Source organism: Gavia stellata, chromosome 33, assembly GCF_030936135.1.
Source record: "Gavia stellata isolate bGavSte3 chromosome 33, bGavSte3.hap2, whole genome shotgun sequence".
NCBI classification, from domain to species: Eukaryota; Metazoa; Chordata; class Aves; order Gaviiformes; family Gaviidae; genus Gavia; species Gavia stellata.
The window spans coordinates 1,692,685-1,713,531 of record NC_082626.1 but is presented as its reverse complement, the minus strand read 5'-3'; the positions used below and the strand labels follow the sequence as shown (position 1 = coordinate 1,713,531).

At 57.4% G+C, this 20,847-nt stretch overlaps 8 protein-coding genes across 8 annotated transcripts; 4 read left to right on the top strand and 4 right to left on the bottom strand.

Moving 5' to 3' along the window:
* Positions 1-420: 420 nt before the first annotated feature.
* LOC132320134 (scale keratin-like) lies at positions 421-1,237 on the bottom strand. The gene is made up of 2 exons (XM_059832362.1): positions 1,169-1,237; positions 421-807 (listed from the first exon to the last, which is right to left on the bottom strand). Exon 2 carries the CDS (start codon positions 784-786, stop codon positions 421-423), a length of 366 nt encoding a protein of 121 aa, XP_059688345.1. The 5' UTR covers positions 787-807; positions 1,169-1,237.
* A 1,175-nt stretch (positions 1,238-2,412) lies between these two features.
* LOC132320111 (scale keratin-like) lies at positions 2,413-2,943 on the top strand. Its single transcript, XM_059832323.1, has 2 exons — positions 2,413-2,444; positions 2,533-2,943. Exon 2 carries the CDS (start codon positions 2,578-2,580, stop codon positions 2,941-2,943), a length of 366 nt encoding a protein of 121 aa, XP_059688306.1. The 5' UTR covers positions 2,413-2,444; positions 2,533-2,577.
* A 2,461-nt stretch (positions 2,944-5,404) lies between these two features.
* Positions 5,405-6,220, bottom strand: LOC132320118 (scale keratin-like). The gene is made up of 2 exons (XM_059832335.1): positions 6,152-6,220; positions 5,405-5,791 (listed from the first exon to the last, which is right to left on the bottom strand). The coding sequence occupies exon 2, from the start codon at positions 5,768-5,770 to the stop codon at positions 5,405-5,407; it is 366 nt and encodes a 121-aa protein (XP_059688318.1). The 5' UTR covers positions 5,771-5,791; positions 6,152-6,220.
* A 1,174-nt stretch (positions 6,221-7,394) lies between these two features.
* LOC132320108 (scale keratin-like) lies at positions 7,395-7,925 on the top strand. The gene is made up of 2 exons (XM_059832319.1): positions 7,395-7,426; positions 7,515-7,925. Exon 2 carries the CDS (start codon positions 7,560-7,562, stop codon positions 7,923-7,925), a length of 366 nt encoding a protein of 121 aa, XP_059688302.1. The 5' UTR covers positions 7,395-7,426; positions 7,515-7,559.
* A 2,461-nt stretch (positions 7,926-10,386) lies between these two features.
* Positions 10,387-11,201, bottom strand: LOC132320116 (scale keratin-like). The gene is made up of 2 exons (XM_059832332.1): positions 11,142-11,201; positions 10,387-10,773 (listed from the first exon to the last, which is right to left on the bottom strand). The coding sequence occupies exon 2, from the start codon at positions 10,750-10,752 to the stop codon at positions 10,387-10,389; it is 366 nt and encodes a 121-aa protein (XP_059688315.1). The 5' UTR covers positions 10,753-10,773; positions 11,142-11,201.
* A 1,175-nt stretch (positions 11,202-12,376) lies between these two features.
* On the top strand, positions 12,377-12,907 carry LOC132320067 (scale keratin-like). The gene is made up of 2 exons (XM_059832196.1): positions 12,377-12,408; positions 12,497-12,907. The coding sequence occupies exon 2, from the start codon at positions 12,542-12,544 to the stop codon at positions 12,905-12,907; it is 366 nt and encodes a 121-aa protein (XP_059688179.1). The 5' UTR covers positions 12,377-12,408; positions 12,497-12,541.
* Positions 12,908-17,097: 4,190 nt separating this feature from the next.
* Positions 17,098-17,463, top strand: LOC132320066 (scale keratin-like). The gene has a single exon (XM_059832195.1). It carries the CDS (start codon positions 17,098-17,100, stop codon positions 17,461-17,463), a length of 366 nt encoding a protein of 121 aa, XP_059688178.1.
* A 2,292-nt stretch (positions 17,464-19,755) lies between these two features.
* On the bottom strand, positions 19,756-20,517 carry LOC104253062 (scale keratin). Its single transcript, XM_009820395.2, has one exon. The coding sequence runs from the start codon at positions 20,515-20,517 to the stop codon at positions 19,756-19,758; it is 762 nt and encodes a 253-aa protein (XP_009818697.2).
* Positions 20,518-20,847: the final 330 nt, after the last annotated feature.

Genomic DNA, 20,847 nt, shown 5'->3' with positions numbered 1-20,847 from the left:
TGGCTGTGGGGTCTCCCCAAAGGCAGCTCAGCCTGTCTCTGCTGGGGCTGAGAGACTGCCCTGGCCCGGCTGGCGGGGGCCACGTGCAGGGCGAGGCAGCCCTGCAGCCCACACTGGGCCCTGAAAGGAAAAACGGAGAGGCAGGTGTTGGATGCAGGGTTGTTTTATTGCAGTGGAGAAAGACACAGAAGGCAGAGGCAGGCAGGTTGTCTCCGTGGCCTTCAAGAGAGGTGTTCCTTCATGGAGAAGCCAGGCAGTGGCTCTTGTAGAGACAGGCAAGTGCCCTGTGGGACGATGGTGGAGTCGCGCATCTGGGCACGGGTAGGAGCAAGGAGGGGAGGCGTCCTGGAGAGAGGGGAAGGAGGGGATTAAGGAGAGGAGGCGTGAGCCTGAGGTGACCCAGGGAGTCTGGGGCTGGGTCTAGCAGGGCCCACAGGTGTCCCACAGCTTCTTGCTGTAGCGGGGCAAGGCGCAAGGGCTGCAGGCGGGAGAAGCGTAGGGTCTGCCAAAGGTGCAGAGGCCCCCCGAGCCCAGCGTGGCTCCGGCGCCGTAGAGGCCTCCCAGCCCCAGGGAGCCCCCAAAGGCGGGTGCTCCGGAGGAGCCCACCACGGCTTGCTGGGGGAAGGAGCTGAGGATGGGGCCGGGGAAGGTGACGACGACGGGGGGCGGCTGGATGAAGGCGCTCGAGTCGGGGCACTGGCGGGCGCACAGCTCGTTGCAGCTCTCAGCGATGGGCTGCGGGACAGCAACGCTGGTTTTCGGTGGGCACAGGTCGTAGCAAGACATCTTTGTGCGAGAGTGCTGAGCCTGAAAGACACGGCGCCCAGGACAGGTGTCATGAGCGAGGAGGAGATCCCCCGGCCGAGCAGTGCCCCTGTTCCCAGGGCTGCCCTGGAGCTGGAGGGGCCAGCGCCACCGCCTTGCCCGCACTGCCCAGCCACCCCCGCTCAGCGCCCTGCTCTCCACGCACAGCAGGCACACAAGCCCTCCCGCAGAGCCTGTGCAAGGCCTGGCTTTGTGTGTCCCGGGCTCCTTCCTCCTCCCGCTGCGGCTCAGCCCACCCTGGCCATCCAAGGCTGCTGCCAGCACGCCCGCTGCCGGCAGAGCTCTCCTGGCCAGGGAGGCCCCACGCCGGCACCTGCCAGAGGAGGCAGAGACCCGCAGGCACCCACCTACCCTTTTCCTGAGCAGAGCGAGGCAGGAGCGGCGGATGCCAGTGCTGGCCGAGGGCAGAGCTTTTATGCCTGGCCGGTGAGCGCAGGGAGGAGCTGGCCACGTTGGGGGCACGTGGCCCACGTCGGCCGAGCCCCTGCCTCCTCCCTGCGTGGCACAGGGTGTTTTGCTGACGCCGTTTCCTCGCCAGCCCCAACCCGCTCTATCAGCCCCTGCAATTACCCTTCTCGGACGCTTGCCAGCTGTAACCTAATGGGCCAAATGAGCCCCGCTGTCTTTTCATTATCTCGGTGTGTAAGAGGGCACGCAACGTGACAAAGGCTGACTGCAAGTGCCCTGCGTGCCATAGCTCTTCCCCAAGGGCTTGGTCTCGGGGCGGCCTCATGCCTTCTGTGCAGAGCCACAGGGAAGACCAGGGTCCTGGTGCTGGCCGAGAAGGCAGCCTTGCCAGGCCTCCCGCACGCCAGCCACCGCATGACGTACACCGTGTGGCTATTATCTACAGAGGCGCGAGGTTACGAAATGCCAAATCAAAGGCACTCCTCTCGGGCACTGCCTGCTCAGCACGATGCATCACTCGCCAGCCCAACAGAGCTGGCCTCCATCTGCCTGCAGGTGTTGGTCATGGACCTCTGCATGCCGGGGGCAAAAGACCCCTCGGGCTCTTCCCCAAGGTGCATGGTGCAAGGAGCAGAGGTCCCCACCTGGCAGCACGTGGGTAAGCTCGTGCCAGCCCTGCCCAAGCCTCAGCAGTCCCCTGCACGTGTCCCAGGACACCCATAGCTGGGGGGACGCTGCTGCTGGGCGGGGGCTGCGCTCGGGCTGCTGGGCAGCTGTGAGCCCTGTCTGAATGCACAGCTGCAGCAGCCCCCTGATGCACTGGCCCCATTGGCGCTTGGCGGCGGCTCTCCTCCCAGCAGAGCCTGGCTGCGAGCACAGGGCAGAGGTGTCTTCCCAGGGCAGAGCACAAGGCAGGCAACGAGGAGCCGCAGATCCTGCCGTGCGCAGCCCCCAGCAGGGAGATGCCTGCTGTCATTTAGCCCACAAAGCCGAAAGGAGAGGAAAGGCTCGGAAGCGGCGTGTGCTGGTCTGGCGAGGGGATGCTGACTCAGGGAGGGGCAGGAGCCGGACAGCCCCCTTGTCATCGGCAGGAGGGAGTGCCGCCTCTGCAGATTGGCCCAGGTGGTGCTGAGCAATGGCAGGGCCAGTATAAAAGCTCTGCCTCTGCCAGGCTCTCCCTACCACTGCTCTGGCTGCCTTCTCCTCGGGGAACAGGGTAAGTCGGTGAGCGCTTCTCCTCCTGCCCCCTGCTCCGGCCCCAGCCTCTCTGCCTCGGGTGCTTACCTCTGTGGCTCTCTTGCAATCTCTGCCCTCTTGCAGAGCACCGTCCGATCCTGTGCAAAGATGTCTTGCTACGACCTGTGCCCACCGAAAACCAGCGTCGCCGTCCCCCAGCCCATCGCTGAGAGCTGCAACGAGCTGTGCGCCCGCCAGTGCCCCGACTCGAGCGCCTTCATCCAGCCGCCCCCCGTCGTCGTCACCTTCCCCGGCCCCATCCTCAGCTCCTTCCCCCAGCAAGCCGTGGTGGGCTCCTCCGGAGCACCCGCCTTTGGGGGCTCCCTGGGGCTGGGAGGCCTCTACGGCGCCGGAGCCACGCTGGGCTCGGGGGGCCTCTGCACCTTTGGCAGACCCTACGCTTCTCCCGCCTGCAGCCCTTGCGCCTTGCCCCGCTACAGCAAGAAGCTGTGGGACACCTGTGGGCCCTGCTAGACCCAGCCCAGACCCAGGCGCTGCCCCCAGCCCAAACGCCAACGCTACCACCACCGTGCAGGGCTGAGCTGCTGGGCACGAGGCACTGAGGAGCGCTGAGCAGCCCCAGCCAACGCCTGGGCCGCTGGCAGTGCCGCACACCCTCGGCCCTTCCCTGCCCTCTGCTCCCCTCCCCTCTCTTCCCAGCTGTTGGAGGGGGCAGGAGGAACACCCGAAAGGGCCTGCGGGGCTGATGGGCCAAGTCCTCGGGATCTGGAATGCCACACCAAGGGGGCATCCGGAGCCCAAAGCGATGCTCTGGAGAAGATCCCTCGGCCTCCCCCAACACGGGGCAACCAGCCTCTCTGGCTCTTGCCCACCCTCTCTCTGACAGTCTCTCCTGCCCCTCTGGGCAAAATAAAAGTTTCCTGCATCCAAGTCATGTCTCCCTCCCTCCTTGTGCTAAGTCGGGAAGACCCTGGGGGTGGGTGCCCATCAGCTGTGGGAGAGCAAATGCTGGTGCTGAGATGGCCAGGTGAGGTGATGGCGGCAGTGTTGGGAGAGGGAGGATGCAGGCAGCAGGCAGGGGAGAGAAAGCCTTCTGGTGGGGCTTGCAGGAGCTGCGGGAAGGGCAGAGGGCAGGACAGGCGCTGTCAGCGCTCCTTTGCCTGGTGGTCTCAGCCTGGGAGCGGCACCAGCTCCACCAGGTCCCGCCGCTCCGCAGAAGCACGGCAGCATCTCCGGGCGTCTGCACAGAGGAGGCTGGACGAGAGGCAGTGAGTGTAAAAGCCCGCGCCTGGGAAATGGCTGTCGACTGCTGGAGAGCAGCTTGCCCGGAAAGGCCCTGGGGGCGCTGGTGGACACCAAGGTGAGCATGAGCTGGCAAGGTGCCTTGGGGCAAAGGTGGCCAGCGATGTCCTGGTCTGCATGTGGAAGGGGTGGAGGGAGGGGATCCTTGCCCTCCACTCGGCCGTGGCGAGGCCCCCCCTGCGGTGCTGTGTCCAGTGCTGCCCAGGCTCCCCAGCACAGCAGAGATGTGGGGCTGCTGGAGAGAGTCCAGCCAAGGGCCATGCAGGTGATGAAGGGACAGGGAGCATCTGTCCTTTGGGGAGAGCCTGAGAGAGCCGGGGCTGTTCCTCCTGGCACCGAGGAGCCTCACGGGGATCTCATTAATGTGCACACATGCCTGAAGGAGAGGCGTCAAGAAGATGGAGGCAGGCTCTTTTCGGAGGTGTCCAGTGGCAGGACAAGAGGCAATGGGCACCAGCTGAAAGACAGGAGGCGCTGCCTCAACACCCCAAACCACTTTTTCTCTGTGCGGGTGTCCGAGCCCTGGCACAGGTTTCCCTGGGTGGTTGTGGAGTCTCCGTCCCTGGAGACGTGCAAAAGCCGTCTGGACATGGTGCTGGGCAGCAGCTCTGGGTGACCCTGCTTGAGGCGACAGCATGACAAGATGCCCTGCAAAGGCTCCTGGCACAGTAATGAGGCTGTGCTTTCTGTGATTTTGTGTCTGCGGCAGAGCACCGAGGAGCACCGAGTGTGTTGGTCTGTGCTGGGGGTGAGAAGGGGAAGGGGAAGGGGAAGAAGAGGGAAGAGGAATGGGAAGTGGAATGGGAAAGGGAAGGGAAAGGAAGGGGAAAGGGAAGGGGAAAGGGAAGGGTAAGGAGAAAAAGAAGGGGGAGAAGAAGAAGGAGGGAAAGGGAAAGAAGAAGAGGAAAGAGAAGGGGAGGGGAACGGGATAGGGAAGAGGAAGGAGAAGCCTCGCCTTTGCTTTCTCCCCCAGGGCCTCAAGCAAAGCCAAGGAGGCACAAAGGGGCTGGAGCCGTGGCAGCCACTGCCCCTGGCTGGCTCCCAGCCCCTGGGGCAGCCCCGCTCGTGCCCAGGGAGGCTGCAGGTCTGCAAACGCCCCCGGGCTGCATGTCCTGCGGGCAAGGGAGCAGCCTGCCTTCAGGCAGGGCCCTCGGAGCTCAGCCACGGGACCGTGTGTGGCCAGAGGTGCCAGGGCTGTGGGGTCTCCCCAAAGGAAGCTCAGCCACGGGACCGTGTGTGGCCAGAGGTGCCAGGGCTGTGGGGTCTCCCCAAAGGCAGCTCAGCCTGTCTCTGCTGGGGCTGAGAGACTGCCCTGGCCCGGCTGGCGGGGGCCACGTGCAGGGCGAGGCAGCCCTGCAGCCCACACTGGGCCCTGAAAGGAAAAACGGAGAGGCAGGTGTTGGATGCAGGGTTGTTTTATTGCAGTGGAGAAAGACACAGAAGGCAGAGGCAGGCAGGTTGTCTCCGTGGCCTTCAAGAGAGGTGTTCCTTCATGGAGAAGCCAGGCAGTGGCTCTTGTAGAGACAGGCAAGTGCCCTGTGGGACGATGGTGGAGTCGCGCATCTGGGCACGGGTAGGAGCAAGGAGGGGAGGCGTCCTGGAGAGAGGGGAAGGAGGGGATTAAGGAGAGGAGGCGTGAGCCTGAGGTGACCCAGGGAGTCTGGGGCTGGGTCTAGCAGGGCCCACAGGTGTCCCACAGCTTCTTGCTGTAGCGGGGCAAGGCGCAAGGGCTGCAGGCGGGAGAAGCGTAGGGTCTGCCAAAGGTGCAGAGGCCCCCCGAGCCCAGCGTGGCTCCGGCGCCGTAGAGGCCTCCCAGCCCCAGGGAGCCCCCAAAGGCGGGTGCTCCGGAGGAGCCCACCACGGCTTGCTGGGGGAAGGAGCTGAGGATGGGGCCGGGGAAGGTGACGACGACGGGGGGCGGCTGGATGAAGGCGCTCGAGTCGGGGCACTGGCGGGCGCACAGCTCGTTGCAGCTCTCAGCGATGGGCTGCGGGACAGCAACGCTGGTTTTCGGTGGGCACAGGTCGTAGCAAGACATCTTTGTGCGAGAGTGCTGAGCCTGAAAGACACGGCGCCCAGGACAGGTGTCATGAGCGAGGAGGAGATCCCCCGGCCGAGCAGTGCCCTGTTCCCAGGGCTGCCCTGGAGCTGGAGGGGCCAGCGCCACCGCCTTGCCCGCACTGCCCAGCCACCCCCGCTCAGCGCCCTGCTCTCCACGCACAGCAGGCACACAAGCCCTCCCGCAGAGCCTGTGCAAGGCCTGGCTTTGTGTGTCCCGGGCTCCTTCCTCCTCCCGCTGCGGCTCAGCCCACCCTGGCCATCCAAGGCTGCTGCCAGCACGCCCGCTGCCGGCAGAGCTCTCCTGGCCAGGGAGGCCCCACGCCGGCACCTGCCAGAGGAGGCAGAGACCCGCAGGCACCCACCTACCCTTTTCCTGAGCAGAGCGAGGCAGGAGCGGCGGATGCCAGTGCTGGCCGAGGGCAGAGCTTTTATGCCTGGCCGGTGAGCGCAGGGAGGAGCTGGCCACGTTGGGGGCACGTGGCCCACGTCGGCCGAGCCCCTGCCTCCTCCCTGCGTGGCACAGGGTGTTTTGCTGACGCCGTTTCCTCGCCAGCCCCAACCCGCTCTATCAGCCCCTGCAATTACCCTTCTCGGACGCTTGCCAGCTGTAACCTAATGGGCCAAATGAGCCCCGCTGTCTTTTCATTATCTCGGTGTGTAAGAGGGCACGCAACGTGACAAAGGCTGACTGCAAGTGCCCTGCGTGCCATAGCTCTTCCCCAAGGGCTTGGTCTCGGGGCGGCCTCATGCCTTCTGTGCAGAGCCACAGGGAAGACCAGGGTCCTGGTGCTGGCCGAGAAGGCAGCCTTGCCAGGCCTCCCGCACGCCAGCCACCGCATGACGTACACCGTGTGGCTATTATCTACAGAGGCGCGAGGTTACGAAATGCCAAATCAAAGGCACTCCTCTCGGGCACTGCCTGCTCAGCACGATGCATCACTCGCCAGCCCAACAGAGCTGGCCTCCATCTGCCTGCAGGTGTTGGTCATGGACCTCTGCATGCCGGGGGCAAAAGACCCCTCGGGCTCTTCCCCAAGGTGCATGGTGCAAGGAGCAGAGGTCCCCACCTGGCAGCACGTGGGTAAGCTCGTGCCAGCCCTGCCCAAGCCTCAGCAGTCCCCTGCACGTGTCCCAGGACACCCATAGCTGGGGGACGCTGCTGCTGGGCGGGGGCTGCGCTCGGGCTGCTGGGCAGCTGTGAGCCCTGTCTGAATGCACAGCTGCAGCAGCCCCCTGATGCACTGGCCCCATTGGCGCTTGGCGGCGGCTCTCCTCCCAGCAGAGCCTGGCTGCGAGCACAGGGCAGAGGTGTCTTCCCAGGGCAGAGCACAAGGCAGGCAACGAGGAGCCGCAGATCCTGCCGTGCGCAGCCCCCAGCAGGGAGATGCCTGCTGTCATTTAGCCCACGAAGCAGAAAGGAGAGGAAAGGCTCGGAAGCGGCGTGTGCTGGTCTGGCGAGGGGATGCTGACTCAGGGAGGGGCAGGAGCCGGACAGCCCCCTTGTCATCGGCAGGAGGGAGTGCCGCCTCTGCAGATTGGCCCAGGTGGTGCTGAGCAATGGCAGGGCCAGTATAAAAGCTCTGCCTCTGCCAGGCTCTCCCTACCACTGCTCTGGCTGCCTTCTCCTCGGGGAACAGGGTAAGTCGGTGAGCGCTTCTCCTCCTGCCCCCTGCTCCGGCCCCAGCCTCTCTGCCTCGGGTGCTTACCTCTGTGGCTCTCTTGCAATCTCTGCCCTCTTGCAGAGCACCGTCCAATCCTGTGCAAAGATGTCTTGCTACGACCTGTGCCCACCGAAAACCAGCGTCGCTGTCCCGCAGCCCATCGCTGAGAGCTGCAACGAGCTGTGCGCCCGCCAGTGCCCCGACTCGAGCGCCTTCATCCAGCCGCCCCCCGTCGTCGTCACCTTCCCCGGCCCCATCCTCAGCTCCTTCCCCCAGCAAGCCGTGGTGGGCTCCTCCGGAGCACCCGCCTTTGGGGGCTCCCTGGGGCTGGGAGGCCTCTACGGCGCCGGAGCCACGCTGGGCTCGGGGGGCCTCTGCACCTTTGGCAGACCCTACGCTTCTCCCGCCTGCAGCCCTTGCGCCTTGCCCCGCTACAGCAAGAAGCTGTGGGACACCTGTGGGCCCTGCTAGACCCAGCCCAGACCCAGGCGCTGCCCCCAGCCCAAACGCCAACGCTACCACCACCGTGCAGGGCTGAGCTGCTGGGCACGAGGCACTGAGGAGCGCTGAGCAGCCCCAGCCAACGCCTGGGCCGCTGGCAGTGCCGCACACCCTCGGCCCTTCCCTGCCCTCTGCTCCCCTCCCCTCTCTTCCCAGCTGTCGGAGGGGGCAGGAGGAACACCCGAAAGGCCCTGCGGGGCTGATGGGCCAAGTCCTCGGGATCTGGAATGCCACACCAAGGGGGCATCCGGAGCCCAAAGCGATGCTCTGGAGAAGATCCCTCGGCCTCCCCCAACACGGGGCAACCAGCCTCTCTGGCTCTTGCCCACCCTCTCTCTGACAGTCTCTCCTGCCCCTCTGGGCAAAATAAAAGTTTCCTGCATCCAAGTCATGTCTCCCTCCCTCCTTGTGCTAAGTCGGGAAGACCCTGGGGGTGGGTGCCCATCAGCTGTGGGAGAGCAAATGCTGGTGCTGAGATGGCCAGGTGAGGTGATGGCGGCAGTGTTGGGAGAGGGAGGATGCAGGCAGCAGGCAGGGGAGAGAAAGCCTTCTGGTGGGGCTTGCAGGAGCTGCGGGAAGGGCAGAGGGCAGGACAGGCGCTGTCAGCGCTCCTTTGCCTGGTGGTCTCAGCCTGGGAGCGGCACCAGCTCCACCAGGTCCCGCCGCTCCGCAGAAGCACGGCAGCATCTCCGGGCGTCTGCACAGAGGAGGCTGGACGAGAGGCAGTGAGTGTAAAAGCCCGCGCCTGGGAAATGGCTGTCGACTGCTGGAGAGCAGCTTGCCCGGAAAGGCCCTGGGGGCGCTGGTGGACACCAAGGTGAGCATGAGCTGGCAAGGTGCCTTGGGGCAAAGGTGGCCAGCGATGTCCTGGTCTGCATGTGGAAGGGGTGGAGGGAGGGGATCCTTGCCCTCCACTCGGCCGTGGCGAGGCCCCCCCTGCGGTGCTGTGTCCAGTGCTGCCCAGGCTCCCCAGCACAGCAGAGATGTGGGGCTGCTGGAGAGAGTCCAGCCAAGGGCCATGCAGGTGATGAAGGGACAGGGAGCATCTGTCCTTTGGGGAGAGCCTGAGAGAGCCGGGGCTGTTCCTCCTGGCACCGAGGAGCCTCACGGGGATCTCATTAATGTGCACACATGCCTGAAGGAGAGGCGTCAAGAAGATGGAGGCAGGCTCTTTTCGGAGGTGTCCAGTGGCAGGACAAGAGGCAATGGGCACCAGCTGAAACACAGGAGGCGCTGCCTCAACACCCCAAACCACTTTTTCTCTGTGCGGGTGTCCGAGCCCTGGCACAGGTTTCCCTGGGTGGTTGTGGAGTCTCCGTCCCTGGAGACGTGCAAAAGCCGTCTGGACATGGTGCTGGGCAGCAGCTCTGGGTGACCCTGCTTGAGGCGACAGCATGACAAGATGCCCTGCAAAGGCTCCTGGCACAGTAATGAGGCTGTGCTTTCTGTGATTTTGTGTCTGCGGCAGAGCACCGAGGAGCACCGAGTGTGTTGGTCTGTGCTGGGGGTGAGAAGGGGAAGGGGAAGGGGAAGAAGAGGGAAGAGGAATGGGAAGTGGAATGGGAAAGGGAAGGGAAAGGAAGGGGAAAGGGAAGGGGAAAGGGAAGGGTAAGGAGAAAAAGAAGGGGGAGAAGAAGAAGGAGGGAAAGGGAAAGAAGAAGAGGAAAGAGAAGGGGAGGGGAACGGGATAGGGAAGAGGAAGGAGAAGCCTCGCCTTTGCTTTCTCCCCCAGGGCCTCAAGCAAAGCCAAGGAGGCACAAAGGGGCTGGAGCCGTGGCAGCCACTGCCCCTGGCTGGCTCCCAGCCCCTGGGGCAGCCCCGCTCGTGCCCAGGGAGGCTGCAGGTCTGCAAACGCCCCCGGGCTGCATGTCCTGCGGGCAAGGGAGCAGCCTGCCTTCAGGCAGGGCCCTCGGAGCTCAGCCACGGGACCGTGTGTGGCCAGAGGTGCCAGGGCTGTGGGGTCTCCCCAAAGGAAGCTCAGCCACGGGACCGTGTGTGGCCAGAGGTGCCAGGGCTGTGGGGTCTCCCCAAAGGCAGCTCAGCCTGTCTCTGCTGGGGCTGAGAGACTGCCCTGGCCCGGCTGGCGGGGGCCACGTGCAGGGCGAGGCAGCCCTGCAGCCCACACTGGGCCCTGAAAGGAAAAACGGAGAGGCAGGTGTTGGATGCAGGGTTGTTTTATTGCAGTGGAGAAAGACACAGAAGGCAGAGGCAGGCAGGTTGTCTCCGTGGCCTTCAAGAGAGGTGTTCCTTCATGGAGAAGCCAGGCAGTGGCTCTTGTAGAGACAGGCAAGTGCCCTGTGGGACGATGGTGGAGTCGCGCATCTGGGCACGGGTAGGAGCAAGGAGGGGAGGCGTCCTGGAGAGAGGGGAAGGAGGGGATTAAGGAGAGGAGGCGTGAGCCTGAGGTGACCCAGGGAGTCTGGGGCTGGGTCTAGCAGGGCCCACAGGTGTCCCACAGCTTCTTGCTGTAGCGGGGCAAGGCGCAAGGGCTGCAGGCGGGAGAAGCGTAGGGTCTGCCAAAGGTGCAGAGGCCCCCCGAGCCCAGCGTGGCTCCGGCGCCGTAGAGGCCTCCCAGCCCCAGGGAGCCCCCAAAGGCGGGGGCTCCGGAGGAGCCCACCACGGCTTGCTGGGGGAAGGAGCTGAGGATGGGGCCGGGGAAGGTGACGACGACGGGGGGCGGCTGGATGAAGGCGCTCGAGTCGGGGCACTGGCGGGCGCACAGCTCGTTGCAGCTCTCAGCGATGGGCTGCGGGACAGCAACGCTGGTTTTCGGTGGGCACAGGTCGTAGCAAGACATCTTTGTGCGAGAGTGCTGAGCCTGAAAGACACGGCGCCCAGGACAGGTGTCATGAGCGAGGAGGAGATCCCCCGGCCGAGCAGTGCCCTGTTCCCAGGGCTGCCCTGGAGCTGGAGGGGCCAGCGCCACCGCCTTGCCCGCACTGCCCAGCCACCCCCGCTCAGCGCCCTGCTCTCCACGCACAGCAGGCACACAAGCCCTCCCGCAGAGCCTGTGCAAGGCCTGGCTTTGTGTGTCCCGGGCTCCTTCCTCCTCCCGCTGCGGCTCAGCCCACCCTGGCCATCCAAGGCTGCTGCCAGCACGCCCGCTGCCGGCAGAGCTCTCCTGGCCAGGGAGGCCCCACGCCGGCACCTGCCAGAGGAGGCAGAGACCCGCAGGCACCCACCTACCCTTTTCCTGAGCAGAGCGAGGCAGGAGCGGCGGATGCCAGTGCTGGCCGAGGGCAGAGCTTTTATGCCTGGCCGGTGAGCGCAGGGAGGAGCTGGCCACGTTGGGGGCACGTGGCCCACGTCGGCCGAGCCCCTGCCTCCTCCCTGCGTGGCACAGGGTGTTTTGCTGACGCCGTTTCCTCGCCAGCCCCAACCCGCTCTATCAGCCCCTGCAATTACCCTTCTCGGACGCTTGCCAGCTGTAACCTAATGGGCCAAATGAGCCCCGCTGTCTTTTCATTATCTCGGTGTGTAAGAGGGCACGCAACGTGACAAAGGCTGACTGCAAGTGCCCTGCGTGCCATAGCTCTTCCCCAAGGGCTTGGTCTCGGGGCGGCCTCATGCCTTCTGTGCAGAGCCACAGGGAAGACCAGGGTCCTGGTGCTGGCCGAGAAGGCAGCCTTGCCAGGCCTCCCGCACGCCAGCCACCGCATGACGTACACCGTGTGGCTATTATCTACAGAGGCGCGAGGTTACGAAATGCCAAATCAAAGGCACTCCTCTCGGGCACTGCCTGCTCAGCACGATGCATCACTCGCCAGCCCAACAGAGCTGGCCTCCATCTGCCTGCAGGTGTTGGTCATGGACCTCTGCATGCCGGGGGCAAAAGACCCCTCGGGCTCTTCCCCAAGGTGCATGGTGCAAGGAGCAGAGGTCCCCACCTGGCAGCACGTGGGTAAGCTCGTGCCAGCCCTGCCCAAGCCTCAGCAGTCCCCTGCACGTGTCCCAGGACACCCATAGCTGGGGGACGCTGCTGCTGGGCGGGGGCTGCGCTCGGGCTGCTGGGCAGCTGTGAGCCCTGTCTGAATGCACAGCTGCAGCAGCCCCCTGATGCACTGGCCCCATTGGCGCTTGGCGGCGGCTCTCCTCCCAGCAGAGCCTGGCTGCGAGCACAGGGCAGAGGTGTCTTCCCAGGGCAGAGCACAAGGCAGGCAACGAGGAGCCGCAGATCCTGCCGTGCGCAGCCCCCAGCAGGGAGATGCCTGCTGTCATTTAGCCCACAAAGCCGAAAGGAGAGGAAAGGCTCGGAAGCGGCGTGTGCTGGTCTGGCGAGGGGATGCTGACTCAGGGAGGGGCAGGAGCCGGACAGCCCCCTTGTCATCGGCAGGAGGGAGTGCCGCCTCTGCAGATTGGCCCAGGTGGTGCTGAGCAATGGCAGGGCCAGTATAAAAGCTCTGCCTCTGCCAGGCTCTCCCTACCACTGCTCTGGCTGCCTTCTCCTCGGGGAACAGGGTAAGTCGGTGAGCGCTTCTCCTCCTGCCCCCTGCTCCGGCCCCAGCCTCTCTGCCTCGGGTGCTTACCTCTGTGGCTCTCTTGCAATCTCTGCCCTCTTGCAGAGCACCGTCCAATCCTGTGCAAAGATGTCTTGCTACGACCTGTGCCCACCGAAAACCAGCGTCGCCGTCCCCCAGCCCATCGCTGAGAGCTGCAACGAGCTGTGTGCCCGCCAGTGCCCCGACTCGAGCGCCTTCATCCAGCCGCCCCCCGTCGTCGTCACCTTCCCCGGCCCCATCCTCAGCTCCTTCCCCCAGCAAGCCGTGGTGGGCTCCTCCGGAGCACCCGCCTTTGGGGGCTCCCTGGGGCTGGGAGGCCTCTACGGCGCCGGAGCCACGCTGGGCTCAGGGGGCCTCTGCACCTTTGGCAGACCCTACGCTTCTCCCGCCTGCAGCCCTTGCGCCTTGCCCCGCTACAGCAAGAAGCTGTGGGACACCTGTGGGCCCTGCTAGACCCAGCCCAGACCCAGAGCCTTCATATCTGTCTAGAATGGAGAAACTTTGAAGAAGCTATTCATCCCATTAGTGTCAACCAGTAATATTGGCTATATAGCTTTTATTTTGCCATTCTTAATCTTTTACTTTCACTCCAGTTTCAGAGATCTCTTACCTAATATTGTGCTTCATAGATTTTTTACATCTTACATTTTCAGGGGTCTTTCACTGCGTAATTTTCTTTTTTGTTTATGTCATGAATCTCATGTAAAATATTGTATTTATTTATCTGTTGTTGAAGTTTAATTTTGACAACTTTAAGAGTAGAAATTTCTATTTTAATTTTTTAACTTCTTGTTGTTCCTTTTTTCTTCATATGTTTTGTTGTGTATACTCTTTCTTATTTAGTAAAATTTTTTTCCCAATAAATCTTTTATGCATCATATTCATAGTGTTTTTTAAAATTTTTTATTCTAAACGTTGTTGAGGATTCACCTGCTTTACCACTGGTCATAATACAGATGATATTCTGCTCCACCACCATAGTCCATATTCTCCGTTTCCTTCCAATGATGTGTTACATTCCCTTTATATTTTCTATTATATAATTATATAGAAAATATAAATATATATTATATAATACACAGAAAATTATGTGTTTTCTATTATTGATTATTTTAAGTTGTACTTTTCATTCATGGCCTATTTAGTATACATTTAGTCAAAGGATCAGCAGAGTTAAACATTAAAAATAGCTGTTTTCATCCTGTACACATTTTCTTTCTCGTAAGGTTTTTCTTTAACTTCAATAATTATCTCCTGCCCCTTAGTCTGGTACATTTTTTTCCTTGTCTTTTCTGCTTAGTTGATGTTCATTAGCATATGATTATCGATATTTTTTTAAATACATAAGGAATTTTCTCTGATTGATGCTGTTATTATTTTGATATAAACCTTCACTTTCTTTATCTTCTATGAAAATACAATCTAAATTCTCTCCTATGATAAATTTTGTCACACTTCCTTAGTTTTAAGAGGTACTTTAGGACACTAATATATATCCAGACCAATGAAATACTCCTGTCTCTCATTTCAAATGCTGAAATTATTATTAATTTTTAAAATATCACCTTTCAACTCTCTTAATCGTCTGTCTTTAATGTCCAGCTCTACAACTCCACCCTTTCTGCTTGCTTAAAGGTCTAGAGAGACACTAGAAAGAAGAGGAAGTTTTTATTGTGGTCCACCAGGCTCCTGCTGAAGACAGCTGTAGACTGTGAAAGGAGCAGCCTACGCTGGATGACACAAAAGGGAAAGCAGGGCAAGGACAGAGCTGGCCAGCGCCAGTGGCTGTGAACCACAGTCTGATTAGGGGAGTGATATGACTGACAGCAGCTCCCTGTTTAGACTGATGTTGTTACTCACCATTGGGACATGCAAGTCACATTATAACAACAAAACAGTATGCATAAATCATTAGTCAGTGTTTCTGAAGTGCTTTGATATCCTTTGTTCCTGAGTTGCTTGAGAAAATCTACAATAAGCACTTTTTTCCCACGGGAACCCCCAAAAGACATTTTGTAATTTGGAGAGCATTTAAATCACAATGTTATTAAATACAGAGTAATGCTACCAAGTGGAGAGAGGAAATGGAGGACTTTTATGTGGAGAGGGTTTGTTGCCTTGAGACAGACTAATGAGGCACAACTTGCTCTGACTTGCAGACTTTGTGGTAAAATGTAAATCTAGTCAAGGAAGTCACCCCCAAGCTGGGAGATGTGGATTGCAGTAATTCATTTTCTATGCCTGGAGAGTGTTTTTTGTCTTCCCCTGCAATAAATGCAGAGCAGTTTTTACTGGGGAAACAGTGACTTCAGCCAGCTGTTGTTTCCACTTAGGTCCCCAGCCACAACTCCTCCCAAACTGCAGCAATACATGTCAGGAAAAAAAAAACCACCCACAGAAATGTAAACACAGTTCCTTTATCACCTGAAGAGAAAAGGAAAATGTCGGGATGAAGCTGTATCACAAGAAGAAATATTCAATTTAGGCATTGCAGTAATTAAGACCAGATGGTTCAGCTCTGGGGGGTCTTCTCAGGGATGACAATGAGAAGGGTCTGTAAAATGCCTTGGACATGAGTAAAAGTCTAAAAGTTGGAATAAAAGATACTGACTATCCTCTGAAAAAGCACAGAAAAAGGGTAGATAATCACAAATGGATGTAGAATTTTTTTCTGGAAAGCATAGTTTGAAATAACAATGTATTTTCACCTGATATACAGAAAATATGACATCTTATACTAACAGAGGATTTGAGCAAGAATGTTGAAAACATTTTTTTTTAATGAAAGAAAAGAAGAGCTACATTAGAATTGACCCATGCCTTCCAATGGCACAAATCATGATCTAATTAAAGTAATGGCGTGCACCACCTTGTTTCCTGTACATTAAAGCAAATGTGATTGTGTAACACTGACGCATCTAAATCACTCACACATTTTCATACATTAACACAACACCAAACATTAGCTGGGTTGAGCACCAACTAATGAATGTTTGTGAAATCATTACAAAGTACGTTTTTCTCAAGAAGCCCCAGAACATACCGGATAAGAGTTAACGCCCACAACATCTAAAAAAACCCTTTATCTGCTTCTTTGATTTTTCCTCAAAATTGTACCTGTTTTGATCATGGGCAGGGGTGGGACTTCATACATTTCTGGATGGTGATTTCTTCCACTTTCTAGCTCAAATCACTGTCAGCAGAGCCATGGGACCCTTTAAAGCTGAAATTCAATTCCCACTTATACTCTTAGTGAAACAAAATGATTTTTATGTAAAATTGAGTTGCCACTCAGAAGACTGTTTCTCCTAATGGAAAGCTGTTGGGGAACTGTCATGTGTATTGTATGATCTCAGCTGATACTCATGACCACTTGAAAATCCCTCTTAGGTCAGTGAGGTCTGTTTAAGTTAGGGGTGGAAATGACAAATTCCCAGGTAGTCGCAGGATAAGCTGCACTCTTTTTCTGACTAATTTACCAGATAAATTTAAAAGGTTGTTAAGGAAAAATGTACATGTCAGCCAAAGATGAGTCTTACAAAATCTCTGAGCAGACAAGCTTACAACTTTGTAAAGGAAGAAGTAACATGTGGAGTCAGCTTAATGCACGTGGTAATTCCAGTGAGGTCACTATAATGATACCAGAAATGAAGACCCAAGATTAAAGAAATGATAGTGTAACATGGACATCACACGGTGTGAGAATTTGAATAAAATCATAATGATGATAAACACAAAACTTTCGTAACTGAAAGCTGTTAAACAATTTCTGTTAGGCAGCCAAACGCAACCCCCAGCACCAAGCAAGATTCAAACCCCATAGGAATGCTGAGAAACTCTATATAAGCTCAAGCTCCTGAGTTCATCCAGACACTTCTTTTCACTTAGTCGCCTTGCGGAGCTTCGTGAGTATGATTTTCTTATTTCTTTCTATTTACTTAATCGGAACCTATATCAGAGTAGGTGTAGAAGATTGCTATAGGTATGCTCAGATTTTGAACAGCTTTAGATCATTTCTGTCTGTAACTACTCTTAGTGAAAGCAGTGGTAAATGCAGGATTTGGGAGACTGGGTGTGAGTGCAGAAACTCTGAGAAATTGAGCCAATTAGAAGCTTAAAAATCACAGATGAAAATACTGTTATTTCAGACAATGATTTTAATATTTTATAAAATTTAAGATAAATTTATAAGATGGCCACCTTTTCAGATGTGTTCAGTGGCATTCTGGGAGACATAAATAAACCCTCCTATCTCAAGCAAAGCCACATCTAACTTGGGGCTGCTTCCCCACTTTGAGGAACTCTGTGGTAGATAAGACTGAGGTTCTTACATCGTTCTTCAGGCTGTGAGTTTGCAGGAAGTGTAAGACACAACTATACAAGGCCAGAAGAAAGATTTATCTGCGGGGTCTGGTCATTCCTGGGGTGGTCTTTATACAGTCAGAAACTTTGGACACAGGTGCTCAGCTAGCATTAATCAAGTTGATCAAGGCTGCACATAAAACATATGCTATAGCACAGGAAAGCACAACATATTAATTTCACTCATATCAACATTCTGAAATTTATTTCATAAACTTACGGCCTTTTTTTTAGCCTTCTCCATCCCTCTCTGTTGCAAACTGATCTCCACCCCTGCAAAGATGTCTTGCTACGACTTGTGCCCACCGAAAACCAGCGTCGCTGTCCCCCAGCCCATCGCTGAGAGCTGCAATGAGCTGTGCGCCCGCCAGTGCCCCGACTCGAGCGCCTTCATCCAGCCGCCCCCCGTCGTCGTCACCTTCCCCGGCCCCATCCTCAGCTCCTTCCCCCAGCAAGCCGTGGTGGGCTCCTCCGGAGCACCCGCCTTTGGGGGCTCCCTGGGGCTGGGAGGCCTCTACGGCGCCGGAGCCACGCTGGGCTCGGGGGGCCTCTGCACCTTTGGCAGACCCTACGCTTCTCCCGCCTGCAGCCCTTGCGCCTTGCCCCGCTACAGCAAGAAGCTGTGGGACACCTGTGGGCCCTGCTAGACCCAGCCCAGACCCAGGCGCTGCCCCCAGCCCAAACGCCAACGCTACCACCACCGTGCAGGGCTGAGCTGCTGGGCACGAGGCACTGAGGAGCGCTGAGCAGCCCCAGCCAACGCCTGGGCCGCTGGCAGTGCCGCACACCCTCGGCCCTTCCCTGCCCTCTGCTCCCCTCCCCTCTCTTCCCAGCTGTTGGAGGGGGCAGGAGGAACACCCGAAAGGCCCTGCGGGGCTGATGGGCCAAGTCCTCGGGATCTGGAATGCCACACCAAGGGGGCATCCGGAGCCCAAAGCGATGCTCTGGAGAAGATCCCTCGGCCTCCCCCAACACGGGGCAACCAGCCTCTCTGGCTCTTGCCCACCCTCTCTCTGACAGTCTCTCCTGCCCCTCTGGGCAAAATAAAAGTTTCCTGCATCCAAGTCATGTCTCCCTCCCTCCTTGTGCTAAGTCGGGAAGACCCTGGGGGTGGGTGCCCATCAGCTGTGGGAGAGCAAATGCTGGTGCTGAGATGGCCAGGTGAGGTGATGGCGGCAGTGTTGGGAGAGGGAGGATGCAGGCAGCAGGCAGGGGAGAGAAAGCCTTCTGGTGGGGCTTGCAGGAGCTGCGGGAAGGGCAGAGGGCAGGACAGGCACTGTCAGCGCTCCTTTGCCTGGTGGTCTCAGCCTGGGAGCGGCACCAGCTCCACCAGGTCCTGCTACTCTTGTGCTTCTGGGTGATAGTTTGGATTGGGGAGCCCCTTTAGTTACCTGTACGACTCCAGGGCCCCTCTCGGCTATGGGATTTCAGTATTCTCTACGCTCAGCAGCAGGTACTGCAGCCCATACTCCTCCCGCCAGTATAGCTGTTTCCTCCACAGCAGCTGTGGGCCATGCTAAAGGTAGCAGAATCATCCCTGGTTAATCTCCCCCAAGCATTAATCTCCTTTTTCTTTGAATTAACAATCTACATTCTTCCTATCTCGCTTCTCATTTTATGCTGGCTGAGGATATTTGTCATTGACTAATTTAAGAAACATGGGAATTTTAAATTCTGTCAATGAAGGACAGGTTTGTGTTGTTTTCCTCTAACTTTCATCCTTATTAAAGTTCTGCTGCATAACACAATCGGATTTCTGCTTCCCCTGCCTTATAAGTGTGGCTTTGTTAACAGTATTATAAGTTGTGAAGTTCAGCTTTTGGTATCAGTTTTCCATCCCCATCACGGGCATACAAAAACAGTTCATAAACTCTGCAGAAATCCCACTCCTATCTTTCATGGAGCTTCCCCCTTGGCTACTGTTGGTTTAGGGTTACAAGAACATTCAAAGCTAAGAAAAAAAACCAAGCCCAAAACATTTTCTTCATCATTTAATTGAGCTTTTCTGCCAAGGAGAGCAGAGACTGTGAACTCATCTGAGCTCAACGCTCAATTCACCCTACACATCCCATCAGAGCATCTATGAAAGATGGCTCAAGAAGCCACCCCTTCAAAGGAAAATGTACAAACCATGTCAATGAGAACTAGGATTGAATTTCAAATACCACAAAGTATTTCCTGCTCAGGAAAGAAATGCCTCCTCATCACTGGAAAATTTTCAATTCCTGTAATAAGGTATTTTGATTTTTAATTTAGTTGTAGAATTAAACTGAAATCAAATCTGTGCATGCAATGTGTTTCAACATAATGGCATGAATACAGAAAATGAATACAGAAAACTATTTTCAAGCCATTTTTAGATCTTTGCACTGACAGGAAACTTCTGCAGAGTACCTATTGAATAAAGTCCTGAAAAAAAGAAAAAAAATAAACAGACACACTTAAGAATTGTATGAAGGGCTAAAACAAAGTTCATTTTCTGTCATGACATTTAGACTGCTGAGGGACTCCAGGCACTTATTCCCTGCACAAGAGTGAATATTGCTCCCTTGAGGACTCTAAAGGACAAATGAAAACCAGAGAGGTTCTTGTGCAACACCACCGGGTTTTAATGTGAAAGAGAAGCAGAGCAGCCAACTACAGAAAATCAAGGCTATACAAGGGGAAAGGCGTGATGCAGGTATCACATGCTGGTACCAGTGCCCTGCGCAGGACCCAGGGCACAGCCGAGGTGATGGAGGGATGCAGGGGATACCGAGGCTCAGCCAGGGCACACCACGGCACAGGGTAGTGGGCTGCTGGGCACACACAACCTCCTCCTGGCCCCGTGCCAGAGCAGCTGATGCCTGCTGCTGGTCCCCATGGCTCTTGCTCCATGTCCTCATGCTGTGGTCCTTGCTTCAGGGCTGTTGCTGGTTCAGGCCACCATCCTGGGGGCTTTAGAAAGCCCCGCAGCTCCCACGGCGGGACCTGCCCCACCTCTGGGTGCCAGGGAGGTAATAGCCCGTGCCACAGGAGGAGAAGCCCGAGCTGTAGGACCTCCCACAATTGCCAAAGCCGCTGGACCCGTGTTGGCCCCAGTAGCCCAGGGAGCCCCCGTAGCCCATGTCATCTCCATAACCTAGGCAACGACCATACCCAAGCGAGCCCCCGTAGCCTCCCCAGCCTCCCAAGCCAAAGGAGCTCCCATAGCCCCGGGAGCCCCCATAACCAGAGAAGCCCCCCAAGCCCAGGGAGCCCCCATAGCCCCCCAAACCAAAGGAGCTCCCATAGCCAGAGGAGCCCCCATAGCCCAGGGAGCCCCCATAGCCCCCCAAACCAAAGGAGCTCCCATAGCCAGAGGAGCCCCCATAGCCCAGGGAGCTCCCATAGCCGCCCAGACCAAAGGAGCCCCCATAACTCTGTGACCTCCCGTAGCCCAAGGAACCCCCATAGCCCCCCAAGCCAAAGGAGCCCCCATAGCCCTGGGAGCTTCGGGAACTGAAGGAACTCCCCAACCAGGCTGGGCCTGATGATCCCACAACGCTCTCCTGAGGAAAAGAGCTGAGTATGGGGCCCGGGACTGTCACCACAGCCGGCGGGGGGAAGATCACGGCTCTGGAGTCGGGGCATTGCTGCACACATGGCTCATTGTTGCTCTCGGCAATCGGCTGAGGGCAGGTCACCCCACAGGGTCTGCAGGACTCGCTGTAGCAAGACATCCTTCTTGTGATGGCTGTGAGTCTGCAATGCACAGCAGTAGCGAGGTTTCAGATGCAGAAATTTTCACCTGACTCTAGGCGCCTGTGCTTGCTTAAATTCAGTGGAAATTGTGACAACCCAGAGTTCATTACCTTGCAAAGTATACCTACATCTGGTCACCTAAATCACATTCTAGACTCTGTTTACTGTCAAGATCCCCTAGATTTCATGCACACAGATGAAGACATCTAGTGTCATCTTTGGTGAATCCCACTAGATATCACTGCTCTTGCTTGTAGCATGATGGATCTAGTTTATTACAACCAGCTAAAACAGACTGGAGTTTGGTA